Source organism: Gossypium hirsutum, chromosome A12, assembly GCF_007990345.1.
Source record: "Gossypium hirsutum isolate 1008001.06 chromosome A12, Gossypium_hirsutum_v2.1, whole genome shotgun sequence".
In the NCBI taxonomy this organism is placed as follows: Eukaryota; Viridiplantae; Streptophyta; class Magnoliopsida; order Malvales; family Malvaceae; genus Gossypium; species Gossypium hirsutum.
In genome coordinates, this window is record NC_053435.1 from 95,888,180 (window position 1) to 95,902,432 (window position 14,253).

The 14,253-nt window shown below is 31.3% G+C and overlaps 2 protein-coding genes across 2 annotated transcripts; both read right to left on the minus strand.

The window, feature by feature from the left end:
- Positions 1 to 2,747: 2,747 nt before the first annotated feature.
- Positions 2,748 to 3,589, minus strand: LOC107946443 (allene oxide cyclase 4, chloroplastic). Its single transcript, NM_001327510.1, has 2 exons — positions 3,352 to 3,589; positions 2,748 to 3,271 (listed from the first exon to the last, which is right to left on the minus strand). The coding sequence occupies exons 1-2, from the start codon at positions 3,587 to 3,589 to the stop codon at positions 2,748 to 2,750; spliced, it is 762 nt and encodes a 253-aa protein (NP_001314439.1).
- A 1,229-nt stretch (positions 3,590 to 4,818) lies between these two features.
- LOC107946444 (methionine aminopeptidase 1B, chloroplastic) lies at positions 4,819 to 8,972 on the minus strand. Its single transcript, XM_016880775.2, has 10 exons — positions 8,662 to 8,972; positions 8,485 to 8,566; positions 7,555 to 7,792; positions 7,114 to 7,275; positions 6,991 to 7,032; positions 6,755 to 6,826; positions 6,490 to 6,569; positions 5,896 to 5,993; positions 5,706 to 5,753; positions 4,819 to 5,203 (listed from the first exon to the last, which is right to left on the minus strand). Exons 1-10 carry the CDS (start codon positions 8,810 to 8,812, stop codon positions 5,058 to 5,060), a joined length of 1,119 nt encoding a protein of 372 aa, XP_016736264.2. The 5' UTR covers positions 8,813 to 8,972; the 3' UTR covers positions 4,819 to 5,057.
- Positions 8,973 to 14,253: the final 5,281 nt, after the last annotated feature.

Sequence of the window (14,253 nt, forward strand, 5' to 3'; positions counted from 1 at the left end):
TACACGATGTATATGTTACATGTACATAGAACTTAATTATTGTTAAATTCATACATAATTTGTTACGAGTTTATATGAGTTCGATATGAACTAGCACAGGTATTTACGTAAATTACACGGAAATGGTTTATATATGATATATGAATACATGGTATAAATGTTACATGTATATGGAATTTAAATAGTTATTAAACTCATGCATGCTTCTAGGTTTTTATATGAATACATGGCTAATTTGGTAAGTGGTTCAATGGGCATAGTGTTATTACAAGATTATACAAGTTCAATACGAACTAGTATAGTTATTTACATGGAAATGGTATATATATGATATATGGATATACGGTATATATGTTACATGCACATAGAACTTAATAATTGTTAAATTCATACACAATCTATTATGAATTTATATGAGTTCGATACAAACTTGTACAGATATTCACAGGAAATACATGGAAATGATTTTACTTGATGTATTGACACATGATATGGATGTTACATGTATATGGAAATTTAATTAATTGTTGAGTTTATCCATGATTATTGATTCATAGGTGAATTTACATGACTAATATGGTTAGTGTATATGTGCTTAAGCTTTGGCTAAGTTGTGGTTGGATTATACCACATTAAACTTATAAGTTATGCATTGAAATGGTAAATGCTTAAATGGAAATATACTTGTGATCATGAAAGGGTAATTTTTCGTTTTATATGAATACATGGCTATCTTGATTGATGATTATACGTTAGGCTTACAGGCCAAATTGAGTTGTGATATACCTTGTTTCACTTACTTCATTTGTGGTTAAATGGGTATGTGAAGAATGAAAGATTGACAAATGCTTCAAGTAGAATTGCTAAGAAAGTATGAAAAGGTATGAGATTATGAATGATTGAAATATGTTTAGCCATATGTTTGAATTATAAATGCACATAAGTAGTGTGTACTTATGTCATGATATCTCGAGATAAATTGGCTAATTTTTGTGATATTTAACATTGAGAGGTTATTGTTTTTAGGCTAAGGCCAAGACACATTGGATTGACTTAAACGGATTACGCTTATAAATTGAAGTGGTAAACTTTATTTTTGAGTTACGAACTTACTAAGCATTTCATGCTTACTTTGTGTTAATTTCTTTGTGTATCTAGGTATTGGAAGCTCGTTCGGTTTGGAAGTTGTCGGAGATATCATCATACTAACTATCGGCTATTTTGGTACTCTTGTTTTTATAACTTTGGTTATAATGGCATGTATAGGTCATTTTGGCTCTTGGTAGTCTACATGTTTGGTTGTGTTTTAGCCATTTGTATTGGCTTGAAATTTTAGGTATATTTTGGAAGCATAATTGGTATGTGTTAAAGTGGTCAATTGATGTGATTATGAGTATCATGTTGTATGTGTGAAAGTATATGTTATAAACTTGAGATCAATTGGTTTTTGAGTGCCTATTTATGCAATGGTAGATGCAAATTGATGTGTATAGGTTGGTACCAATGTGGGTAAGGAATAAGGCTTGGAAAATGGTCTATTTTTGTCCACACAGGCAGAGACACGGGCGTGTGTCTCAATCGTGTGTGACACATGGTCAAGTGACACAGCCGTGTGTCCCTGATGCTTCTTTTGAAACCAAGTCAGTAGCTTCACACGGCCTAGCGGGCGGCCTAGCACACGGCCTGGTACACGGGAGTATGAGGTCATTTCGAATGGTACACGGCCTGGCACTCGGGCGTGTGGTTTGGCCGTATGACCTAAGTCAGTGAGTTACACGAGGTCAGACACGGCCTGAAACATGGGCGTGTAACCCCTGCACTTTGAAAAAAAAAATTTCTTAAAAATTCGTAGAGAACTTGGTTTAGTTTTGAACCACTTCTTATGTCTATTTAGGGCTTTGAGGGCTCGTATTAGAGACTGTATAAATGCATTTGAATGGTTTTTTATATGAATGATAAATATTGCATATGAAATATATGATTGTTTGACTTGTAAATCCGGTAATGCTCCATAACTCTCTTCCGGCGTCAGATACGGGTTAGGAATATTACATTTTTCCCCTATATGACTAACCTTTTTTTTTTCTCTTACATTCTCTCTCGACTTTAAATCTTAATATAATCATTCATTGAATTTGACATTTGACATTTTTCCTATTTAAAATACCATTGAAACCGCATTTTTTTTCTATCTTCATAAACTCTTCAAAGCCACTAAAAATGAAAGTTTCATCTTGTTTTTACACACAAGAGATATTTCTATCATTGGCAATCTTGTTCCTTGTTTTGATTTACATATTGTTGGCTGCTTTGTGGTTTCAGTGGAACAATCACGACATTCTTCATTTCTTTGTCCACAATTAAAGCAATCAAAGTAGGTGGGCAGGTTGAAGGTGTAAATGTTATTTGGATAGATTCCCTCATCGGTGTTGGTAGCCAAAATAATAACACAAGGGTGACATTCCAACTCATTCTAAAATACAGGCTGTTGTACACATTAACTGAAACAGATGTGGGTGTTGTATGAACCCAAAAATCAAACCAACCAATGTCCCTGTTTAGTTAGCTTAGCTGACATTGACATTTTATTAACACAACTTTAGATCTAACCACACACTTCAACAACGCTAATGCTAGCTCATCAAAATGAACATTACATCGGAGAAGAAAGATTTATTTATCTAATTCTAACTGCATAATAATAGGAGTAGGTCGCTCAATAACTCAAAAATTGTGAACTGTATGTATCAGTTGGTAAAATTTGGAATACTACCATGGGGCTCCGTAGCTTTAGCAGCCGCGCTGGGCTCCACCGCAGGCGATGGTGGCACTGGCTTTCCTAGAAGCTCAGCTGGCAAATCACCTATCCCTTTCAGGTAGAATGTATAATACAGCTTCATGGGAAACACTATCTGATGTAACTTCACCTGTCCGTAGGCTCCTTCGAAAATCCCAGATCCTCCCGTCACCGCCAAGTAGGAATCCTCATACGTTAAATAGGGTCCCTGGACAGACAAATGGCCGTAGTCACCAAAGTAGAAGCTGTATATGGCTTCATAGCGATCGCCTTTTTTCTCCGGGACGTGTTGGATCAGCACACAGAGTCCAGCCGTGATGCCCACCCTTTTCTGCAAGTCTCCAGAGTAGAGCTTGTTAGTGAAAGGAACCAGATCACCCAGAGAGTTTACGGGTTTTTGGCTTAGTTTCAAAACTGCAGGGCTGCTTCTGTCTCTCTCGTTCATTTCATAAACGTGTAGCTCTTGAACTTTTGCTGAAACCCCAAACGTTAAAGTCAATCAAATAAAGATTTGAAATTGAATAAGAAAAAGAACAATCAGGAAGTGTGCTTACTGGGCTTGGGAGTATGTGGAGCGGCCTCCTGCTTGAACTTGTTGAAGAAGAAGGCAGTGGTAGTGAAGGGGTTGGAGGATCTTGATGAGGTGAAGGAACTGGTTTCAGTGACCGATGAGAGGTTGAGGCCATGGAAGGGAAAAGGCTTTGAATAAGAGAAATTGGAAGCTAAAGCTCTGTGAGATTGGGAAGGCAAGTTGATGGAAGGGATCGGTTTGAGGGAGGTGGTGGATGCCATTGAAACGGATCCAAACCTAAGACTAGGAAGATGATGATGCTTATGCTACCTTATTCTTCATTAACCTAATACTAATACAAACAAACTTTTTATAAAATTACAAATGAAAGTCATGAAGGATCCAAGATTGTTCTTTGTTTTTTCCTCCCCCTTTCTATGTAATTGGTTATACACTAATTTGTTATTATCTTTAGCAAATCCAATAAATAAAACTTATAAAATCTTTTTGTCTAAATATTTCAATAAATTATATTAGATTCATACTAAAATATATAATTTTTACACATCAGTAATATAATACCACATCATCAATTTTAAAAAAAATGTAAAAACCACTTTTCAAAAAAATATATAAAAATCTGATTATATATAAATATATATGTATATTCGTTCATATTATAACGTAATTTAACTCTTTAACAAATTAAAATTTTTAATAAATAAACAAACATGTTTTATTTTATAATTTTTAAATCATTTTTAGTTTTTTTTTTTAAATTTAGTTGTCTTAGGTAAGAAATTTTTGTCTTTCCTTTTTAATTTTTTGATAAAATCACGAATGGTGGTTATAATTTTTTAAATTTTAATATTTTACTGGTATTTTTATTTTTGATTTTTAATGGTTGATTTTAATTTTTCCTCTCCATGTGTGCTTATAATTTTTATCATTTTTTTTTTAAAATTTAATTATTTATTTTTAGTTATGTTTTTCTGAGGTATATCTTTTTTATTAAAAGTTAAATTAAATTAGAGATGATACCGTATGTGATTGAGTATAAATTAGTATTTGTGTGTCTTTAAAATTTAATAATATAATATTATTTTATTAGTTCTTAAAAAATTATATATTTTAAGATGATTTTAACCTAAGTTATTTCCTATGTAATATCTTTTTACCAAGTACGTAATTCCTACGTAAGAAAAATAATAGTTAAAAGAACAAATAATGGAAGCGATCAGATTATTTACGTCGAATAAATGTTGGTCGTTAAAGAGCAGCTGCAGGAAACTAAATGGCATATATTTAATGTCATTTACAAGTGAACAGAACTCGTTAAGAAAAATGTAGGCCATTCTATTTTTTTTTTCTTTTTCCACCCAAAGCAGCCCACATGGGGAAAAAGGATTACCCAAACTCTGATTTATTTATTTTTCTAAATTTCTTTTCCCCAAGTTGTGTCTCAAAACATTGACAAATATATTCATTTAATATGAAAAAAATAAAAATAAAAAAAATAAACCCCAGGAGGAGCAATTTCTAATAGGAATAACACCCGTTTAACATGCTTAAGTAGTTGAACTATGGGTGATGGTTAATGCTGAGGCAAACGATAGTTGTTTTAATAGACAATTACTTTGGCGTCTGAATTGCTTTCCATCGAGCTTACATTATGTCACTTTACAGGGAGTCAATCTTCACCTTTTGCTGTATATGCATGATACTGAATGTGCCAAATACAATGGAGTCTCAACATTTTGTCAAAATTTCCGCACCAGTTCTAGTGATTAAGATGGTATGCTCAAACTGTGCAGCAGGGCTGCCATCAGAAGTCACGGTTGTCCAGTTGTCGGGCCATGTGTTACACTCGATGCCTCCCAGTGTAAGAATTGGTTCTGCAGTTCAAAATGCATCAATATACATTCGGGAATATTTTATATAAAACCTTGTAGACGACATTGTTGGGAGGAGCAGCCACAAACCCCGAACATGACATAAAACAGACGTGGAGAATGCCAAAGAAAAAACCATTATCTAAATGTTAAAGAGTAAAATAATGAACTTTAGACTTCACCTGATATCTTGGTTGCTCACTCACCCTATCATCAATAGCTTTAAAATCTTAATATGTGCTTTAGGGTGACATATTCAAAGACAAGTACTTTGGGGTATGGTAATGTATAGTTGATAACTAATAATTGTTCTCAAGTTATATGCCATATAAACTAAACAGAGATGCTTGTTTCATCCTCTGCTCATCCATTCTCGCATAAATAACCAAAACAAACCAACCAAAGCATTTCTTGACCAACTGATCAAAATATCTCCTATGCATATTTTGAATTAGAGCCCTCAACTATGAAAAACGCATGTAAATAAAGTTAGAACCATGCTCACCAATGGTAAATGTTTGACCTTCAACCATGACGCCAGGACTTTCATTGCCTGTCAAATAATTAATAATTACATTTAGAAAAGGTTCGTTTTGCAGGGAAAAAAGATCAGATATTATACAAATTGCCACACCCTGCCACCCAAGAGAGGGAGAGAGAGAGAGATTTGGATCTATTATCTGATGAATACTTACGGTGATGCAATATAATTGGCTGAGAGTGAAAAACAGTCCCAACACCATGCCCAACAAAACGCTCCACCACTCCATAACCATATTTTTCTGCATGCTCACTGTGATGATATTAAGAATATACAGTAAAAATGAACAAGGGTTTCAGGGAAGGAAACCATTTAATATGTCACATACAATCAGAGAATTGAAGCTATGACATGTAAACCATTATGTCACTTTACCCAAACCATAAGGCAAGAAGCAAGCCTAAGCTATATCTCAGTAAGCTTGTTCTTTACACTGAATAATTATGAAGTTGGGGATAAAGCGCCTAGACAAAGAACTATTAATACCGTAAAGTGCTAATCATTTGAAAGCTTTTGCTTCAATTAATTTACTTTTAAAATTTATTAAGCTATAAGGAGTTTAAAATTTTCATGTAATTGAATAAATTTTAACACTAACAAATGACTCTTGATCAGTTATCATACTTTAACCAGCATCTATGCATCAGCCATTCTGTAGATAAGATTATCTTATAATTTTGGGTGCAGAAAGAAATCTTTATTCCTTTCAAACCCAGAACAATAAAGAGGGAAGGTAGAGAGAGAAAACCTTATTCTTTTTCCTATTTTTTTGAAACTAGCACCATCCTTGCAAACAGCTATGCCTTTCTCCATGCATTCTTCAGTTACCTTCAAAAAAGGCAAGAATGAAACCAATAAGTCAATTACATCAATAATATTGTTAAAAAGCTGTACTTTAAAATTGATCATATTTTACACACAGGTACAAATAGATACTACAAACTATTTAAATAATAGTAAAGTTAAAAACAACTAGAATTCTCTATGTTCAAACAAATCATAGTAAAACTTACTGTTACAAGGCGCTGTAGTGGGCCACTAACATCTCCACAGAGAAATGTCTTTGATGTGTCTCCATGATAACCCTATGAACCAAAGGATATGCCACACAATTTTCTAATCTTAAGATATTGAAACTTGACTAGAAAGCAAGAAGTTCATGACCGTGTGTACGCTAATATAAGTAAATAAACAAACAATGAGATTGATTCCTAAGAGCATCAACCACATGTTTTAATTGAGGACATACATTTAGGTACACTGTGACGTCTATGTTAATTATGTCTCCATCCTGCAGCAAAGAGTTAAAGGACAAGCATTAGTGATGAAATATTTAGCAACATTTTACTAACATGAGGCCCATGCACCAAACCTGTAGCTGGCGAGAATCAGGTATTCCGTGGCACATGCACTCATTAACCGAAGTGCAAACACTCTTAGGAAACCCACCATAGCCAAGAGGAGAAGGATAAGCACCCGCTTCTGTTATCATCTCGTGCACAGCTTTGTCAATTTGATCTGTTGTCACTGATGGCTGATAAGATTTTTCACAAAAAAAAGAAGTTGATGAGTGCATCTACTTGAATAGAGTCGGCAGTTAAATGATTTTAAAGAATATTAAGTGCTTAAAAGAGATGAATCATGGTGATAAGTTAGCATATTCATTAGTAAGCAAATTCTGATATCTAAAACAATCAAGAATGTTAAAATGTTCATATAAACAGCAAATTTTGACAAGAAGATGATTCTTCTGCTGTTAAAAAAATGGGAGTGGGGAGGAAGCTGAACCAAAGAAAAAACAGTAATATCTCACCCTAACTAATGTCCCTGCATAGTCTAAGACACGAGCGGCAAGCTCGCAGGCAGCTCTCATTTGAGTAATGCCTTCAGCATCATGAATCTGATGCTCGCTAGAAATTTCAGGCAATATATTTGAACTTAAATAAGGAGGCTTTGGTATGTGATCAGGCACGGGAAGACGTGGTGACACCTTCCCACGTCTTAAAGGTGGCCTTCTTCTAAACTTTGTCGTACCCTGAAGTTCACACTCTCTGCATAAGATTGAATAATCTCATAGTCAAACGATCAAGTAAAATGAACCCTTCAATTATATACTAAATCATGCCAGTATCAAGCAATTTCAGTTTCCCACAACAAGGAAACAGTTTGAATTATTACCTTATTGTGGAAAATAATGCACTTAGACCTTATTCTTAGTAAGAGAATGAAGTAGGCGGGCAAATTTCTGGCTCTAACATTAGTACACTGAAACAATAAACTTTAATACACAATGGTGACTATCGGATGGACATCTGAAGTCCCTAAAATTTTATGCATTATGTTAATGAAAAATGAAGTGCAGTATGATGTGCTACTTGCTTTACTTGAACAAGTCCTTAAATAACCCTATGTCTGCAATTTCCCCCCGAAAATCATACAGGCCAGTCTCCATGGTTAACAAAGCATCAAAGGAGAATGAAGCCATCCAACAGCGTAATTTCAACTTGAATGAAAACATAGGATTCTAATACATGGATGATAAACAAAACCTTTGGACAATTACAGTAAGTTAGAGCAAAGGAATAACTTTCATACCGTCCAACAATTCCACAAAAAAGTAATTATTTCAATCCAGAAATACCAAATGAAAACTGTAGATAGTATTAAAAGCTACCCCACGAAAGAAACTTGTATAGAAAAGCGACAACTTTTTTTTTAACGCGTGAGAATAGGAATAGCAAACCTCCTTATTCTCAAGGCCTCCTCTAAACCGGATACCCTCTTGGAATAAACAACAAGGTGTGGTTGAGAACGGCACTGTTTCCCTGAAAGATTAAAACTTGTAAGGTAGTGAAGAAAGAGTAGAGTTTGCAGAGGTAAATGAATTGAGTGATAGAGATTGAGGAGAGGAGAGGCAAACCGTGGAGAGTAGAAGCATAGGAAGTGAATGGGAACCCCACGAATAGAGTTGACTTTGATGATGAAGAAGACAATTGTTGGGCAAGCAATGATGAAGATGAGAGTTGTGAAGAGAGGCCATGGCTATGGGAGACAGAAACTGAGAAACCCATTTCAAGATAATGCTTCCCAATCACTCACTACTCACACTAGAAGGGTTTATGTTATGGGTTTTTTTTTTATTTAACCAAAAAAAAAAACAGCAGATGATTTTTTGATGATGGGATGGGATGGGCTGGGCTGGGGGTGAACATACAATGGGAAGAAAGGCCTTTATCCATAATGCAGTGATAAGAGTTATAGGCTCCACCATGGTTTCTTGTCGGCAGTAGTTTTTCATCGAATTGAGTTATTAAATGAAAAATATTTGATTTGATGTTAATTTGATTTGAATTTTTTTTAATTTTTTAAAAACTTATTCAAGAGGTTATAAACATATCCATTTTTTTATTCTTTTATTCAAAAATTCTAGTGACAAAAATTTTAAGAAATCATCAATAAATTTGCTCAAACTCAATTTTCGACAATAAAAACTAGTTTCTATAAAGTTTCTTTCTATTTTTAAATATAGATTTTCGATTCATTTCTCACTCTAGTTCAAAGTATTATTTTCTTAAAAATAATGTTCTTCGTTATTTTTTATATACTTTACGTAAAATAGTTAACACTAAGTAAACCTTTATAATGAAAAAAAGTTTAGATAAAACATGAAATCTAAATATATGAAATCTAAATATTAAGAAGAAGCTGAGTAGAAAAAAAATGGTAAAAGGATTGCAAACAAAAACTACCTAATAGTTAACAAAAATGTATTTAAAGAAAAGAGAGAATCCGAGGGTGAGAAACAAATTGAAAGTTTTTATTTAAATTTAAATTTTTATAATTTAATTTAATTTAATTTTAAAAAAATAAATTTAATTGAAAAGTGTCACGTGCTACTTTAATTAAGAGTTTTTTTTTTAAATAGTTGAGGTAATTTAGGTACTGAAATATAGTTTAAATACCACTTGAGGTGATAGAGTATAGTTTAGTAGAGAAAAAAATATTAAACATCAATTTGAAAAAATAATATAAATCAAGATAAATTACACAAATGGTCACTCATCTTTAAAAAAATTTCATTTTAGGCACTTAAAAAGAAAGTTTACAATTTAGACATTCACATTATATAGTTAGATCATTTTGATCACTCCTGTTAAAATTGTAAACAGAAATCTGAATGGAATTATTTCTAAAATATTGATTTTTCATGTGATTTAAGTAAAATAAAAAATTATCATTTTTTAAACAGTATAATCCCTTCAATGGATTCAAATTGAATCCCTTCAATGACACTTTCATTTATGGAACCCCAAGAAACAGTTGTCCCATTCGATCTCCTAATCCCACAGCTAAATCCATCACTAAGAGCTAACCTTGAAGCAAAGTTCAACCCTTTTTTAAAGGAACATCAAGTTGACCAGCTGAGTTATCTTCTCTGCAAACTAACTCACCATCTGAGTTAACCCCAGAAACATGGTTTCCCAAGCTTCAATGTTCACCGTTGGCATGTTCCTGAATTCTCTTTCTATTATTTCCACCACTGAGTTACTTCCCCAACAGGTTACTCGTCTATCTTGACTTAGTATGATCCCACATGAAAACTCGAACCCGGATGTGATTTTACCCATTGTGAGATTACCGTTGGGTAACTCTTCAATGTTGTTCTCCAGCATGTTACCGACGATGTATTGTTCGTCTCCGTAGCGCAAATTTGTTTGTTGCCGATGGAGAAGGATTGGAAGAGGATGCTATCGTTATTGTATAGGCGTTTACTAGTAAAGATGGGATGCTCGTATCCCAACAGAGAAGGCTGTAAATGTTGGCCCGAAGACCGCAAAAGCTAGTTTATCCACCGACGATTGGTTTGCTCCTTTGGATTGGATTTTATCAGTGGTGTGATGAAATATTGGGTGAATATTCATTTTCACTAGACTGATTTCTTGTTTGGAAGATTGAGGTGCGGTGCAACTCAGCACGCTCACCACACTGTTCCTCTCAATTTTTACTGGAGCCACAGCTGCCAGTGGAGAAAAAGCTGAGGTCAATTTTTTTATTACCCATGTTCTCTGTTTTTTTTTTTTTAAGTTTTATAGAAAGTAAAAGTATTATTGGATATTATTATATAATTTTTATATAACAATATAATAAATATATAAATTTATTATCATAAATATATAAGTTTAATTATTATTTAATAACCGATTGAGTTTTATTTCATTTGGCATGGATATTGTTGTCAATGTAAAAGGATGTAGTTTACGGTGCATTGAAACACATTATTTTCTTATTTATGAGTTGCGAGAGTTTATGGGTAGTTTTATATATTGTATCAAAAAGAGTAGATATGGTGAAAATTTATAATGAGATTGTTCAAAAAAAATACTATTTAATATAAAATAATTTAAATATATTATCTTATTAATTATGAATATAAGTTAAAAATATTTAAATTTTATTATATATTATTTTAATATTTTTAATTATCATTCTATAAAATTATAATTATAATTATAATTATAATTTATGTTATATTATATTATCTAATATAAATATAAATTTAATTATTAATTATATTATAAATGCATTATAAAGTGTCTATAATGGTCATTTTTTTTAATCTCACTTCATCTCAACATTTAAATCCAAATATATATCTCACCATTAATTTAATCTTACCGCTATAATATTCAATCTCATTATTATAATAACTAATTTTAGTGTTATGGAGCCATCTAAAAGAAGCAGACGTTAGGGGCGATTGGGATGACAGCAAGGGAGGAGGAGAAACCACGCTGGTTCAACATAAATTATTTTATTTTATTTAAATTACGTAGAAAATTAAAATTTTACAAATAATATTATATTTAATTTTCGTTTACAATTTTGACAGGAGTTACCAACAAACTATATAACATGAGTATCTAAATTACGAAAAGAAAAAATTGAAAAATTTTGAAATTTAAATAATTATCTGTACAATTTACCTTATAAGTTAAATATCATTTTATTATGTAATCCTTTAATAATCGTTTACGAAATTGACACAATGGTGGTTAACAACTAACAACTTTTTTTTTAGCTTTTATTCTTATCATGATATAATAATCTATTGTTATTATTATAAAGATAAAAGAATGAAATTAAATTAAATATTAAAATTCGATAACATCTTTTAAAAAAAATTATTTAGAAATGGAAGTAATATATATTAAAAGCGAAATTAAAATATTGTTGGATACAAAGTGTAGCCATGATTATAAGCTAATAACAATGAGTTAAAAAGATATGCTTTAAAAAGTTATTCATAGATTGGAGGAATATCTTATACTTATCAATTAAGATTAGATATATATTCGAATTTCATAAAGTAAATAATAGTAGTAGCATCTACTTCAATATCAATATTATCTAAATTTAGGAGGGCCCATAGTTTAGCTTCGACACTAGTAGCTTGAGGTATGTGTCTATATGAGCCTATAATCCATTTCCCATAATGTCTCATATTAAAGCATTTACACTTATTTTGCGCAAGTTTTATAGAGACGAGTCGTTTGTGTTTAATTTAAACCAACCCCTAAGGGATAATAGCTTAATGAAAAAGATTAAATGTTATAATTATAATAGTAAAAATATTTTTTTTTAAATTTTAATTTGAACTAGATTTTTTCATACCCACAATGTGAATGAAATAAAATATTTTATTTAAAATTTATTTAGTAACGAACATACATAGAGTCGTAACGAACTTATATTTTAATTCTATGAAAAATATATTTGATCCTTGAATTGATAAAAATGTTATAATTATAATTTTATAACTGAACTGGTAACTTAGTTAAGGATGACTCTAATTTAATTAAATATTAGATGAATTTGGCTAATTATGACATCATGCAGGATTGTGTATAAAAATACTAGTTATGAACACCAAATTGGGGCGTGGGCAATGCGATGGACCCTCACAAGTCAAATTGGTTGTTTGATTTGGACCATCACCATTTATTTATTCATTCAATTAATTAATAACAAGAATAAGAATATGTGGGAGAAATTATTAAATTAATATATTTTTTAATAAATTGAAAAATAAAGTGTTAAAATTATATTTTAAATTTTTAATATTAAATTTATATTACATAATTATTTGGTATGTAGTAAAATTTAAGTATTGTATATGATTATTTTGTTTGATAAAATAAATTTCAATTAAAAATAACTTAACATTTGTAAGACAAAATGATAATTATTTGTTGACTTTTTTATTCTATTCAATATTTTTTTTCGAAAATTTTGTATTAATTAAAAATTTAATATCATATCAAACATGTTTACAAAATAAGTAACGAATTTTTTTTAATAAAATCAAACATTTTAACGATTTACCAAATACATTCTAAATAAACTTAAAAAGAAATAAAAATCTTTCAAAATAAGTAGTTGTTAGAAGAATGCGATGCTTATTATCAATCTCTATCATGAATAGTTTGGTCCCTATGCGAAGGCATATGGCATATGGTACATGTCATTGGAAGTGTAAGTTATAAGTTTTAATTAATTAAATATTAAATTTAAAGACGATTTTCGTAAACATCTTTCAAAATTTACGTATACATATAAATTTATATTTGATGTATTGAGAATATATAATTTTATATACTATTAGTTGATGATATATCGCGAGAAAAATCAAAATTATCTTCAATTAGTATTAATTATAATGGCTACACATCATCTAATTTATACATCGGCATCAAATATTTTGGTTTATTAATTATCCCAAGGCTCATCCTAACACATATCAAGGGTTTTCAGTGCAAGAAGGTGTAACACTCCACACTCCACTCGATTATCTGATCCACACGCGTGATGTCACATTATGTTACCAAAGCAATTCAAGTTATCTCATTTATATAATCATAAATTTTAAACCATAACTATCATTCAAACCAATTAAAATTATCAATTATACTCATACACATATGCAATCATAGTATTTAGGATTCAAATCATCGTGTTTCAAGGTTAAGCAAGTTAAAATTAAAGTTAAGACTCAAATCCTTACAATGTTGTGTCTTGAGATGGAGGACTCTTGTTTCAGGACAAAAGATTATTGTCTCGAGACCTAGAGCAGGGTGAAAGTAATTTAACTTCGAAGTTTACATCTCTCGAGACTTAAATAGAATTGTTTTGAGGCTAGCTTTCCAAGTCTCGAGACACTAAGCATAAAGGTCAAAATATAAGATAAATTTTGTTGTTATGGTCTCAAGACATGATCATATTGTCTCTAGACTCAATGGCAAACTTTGCCCTAAATGCACATTTCAAGGGTCCAAACTAAACCAAATGGCACCTTAAGTGTACTTAAACTTTACATAAAAGTAACACAATCAATCTAACACATCTAAACACAATCAAACATCATCAAATCATAACCACTGATGCATAAAAATTTAACCCTCTATTTCTCATAATCAAACTTATATAAACTAGCATAGTTATCTACTAATTAAAG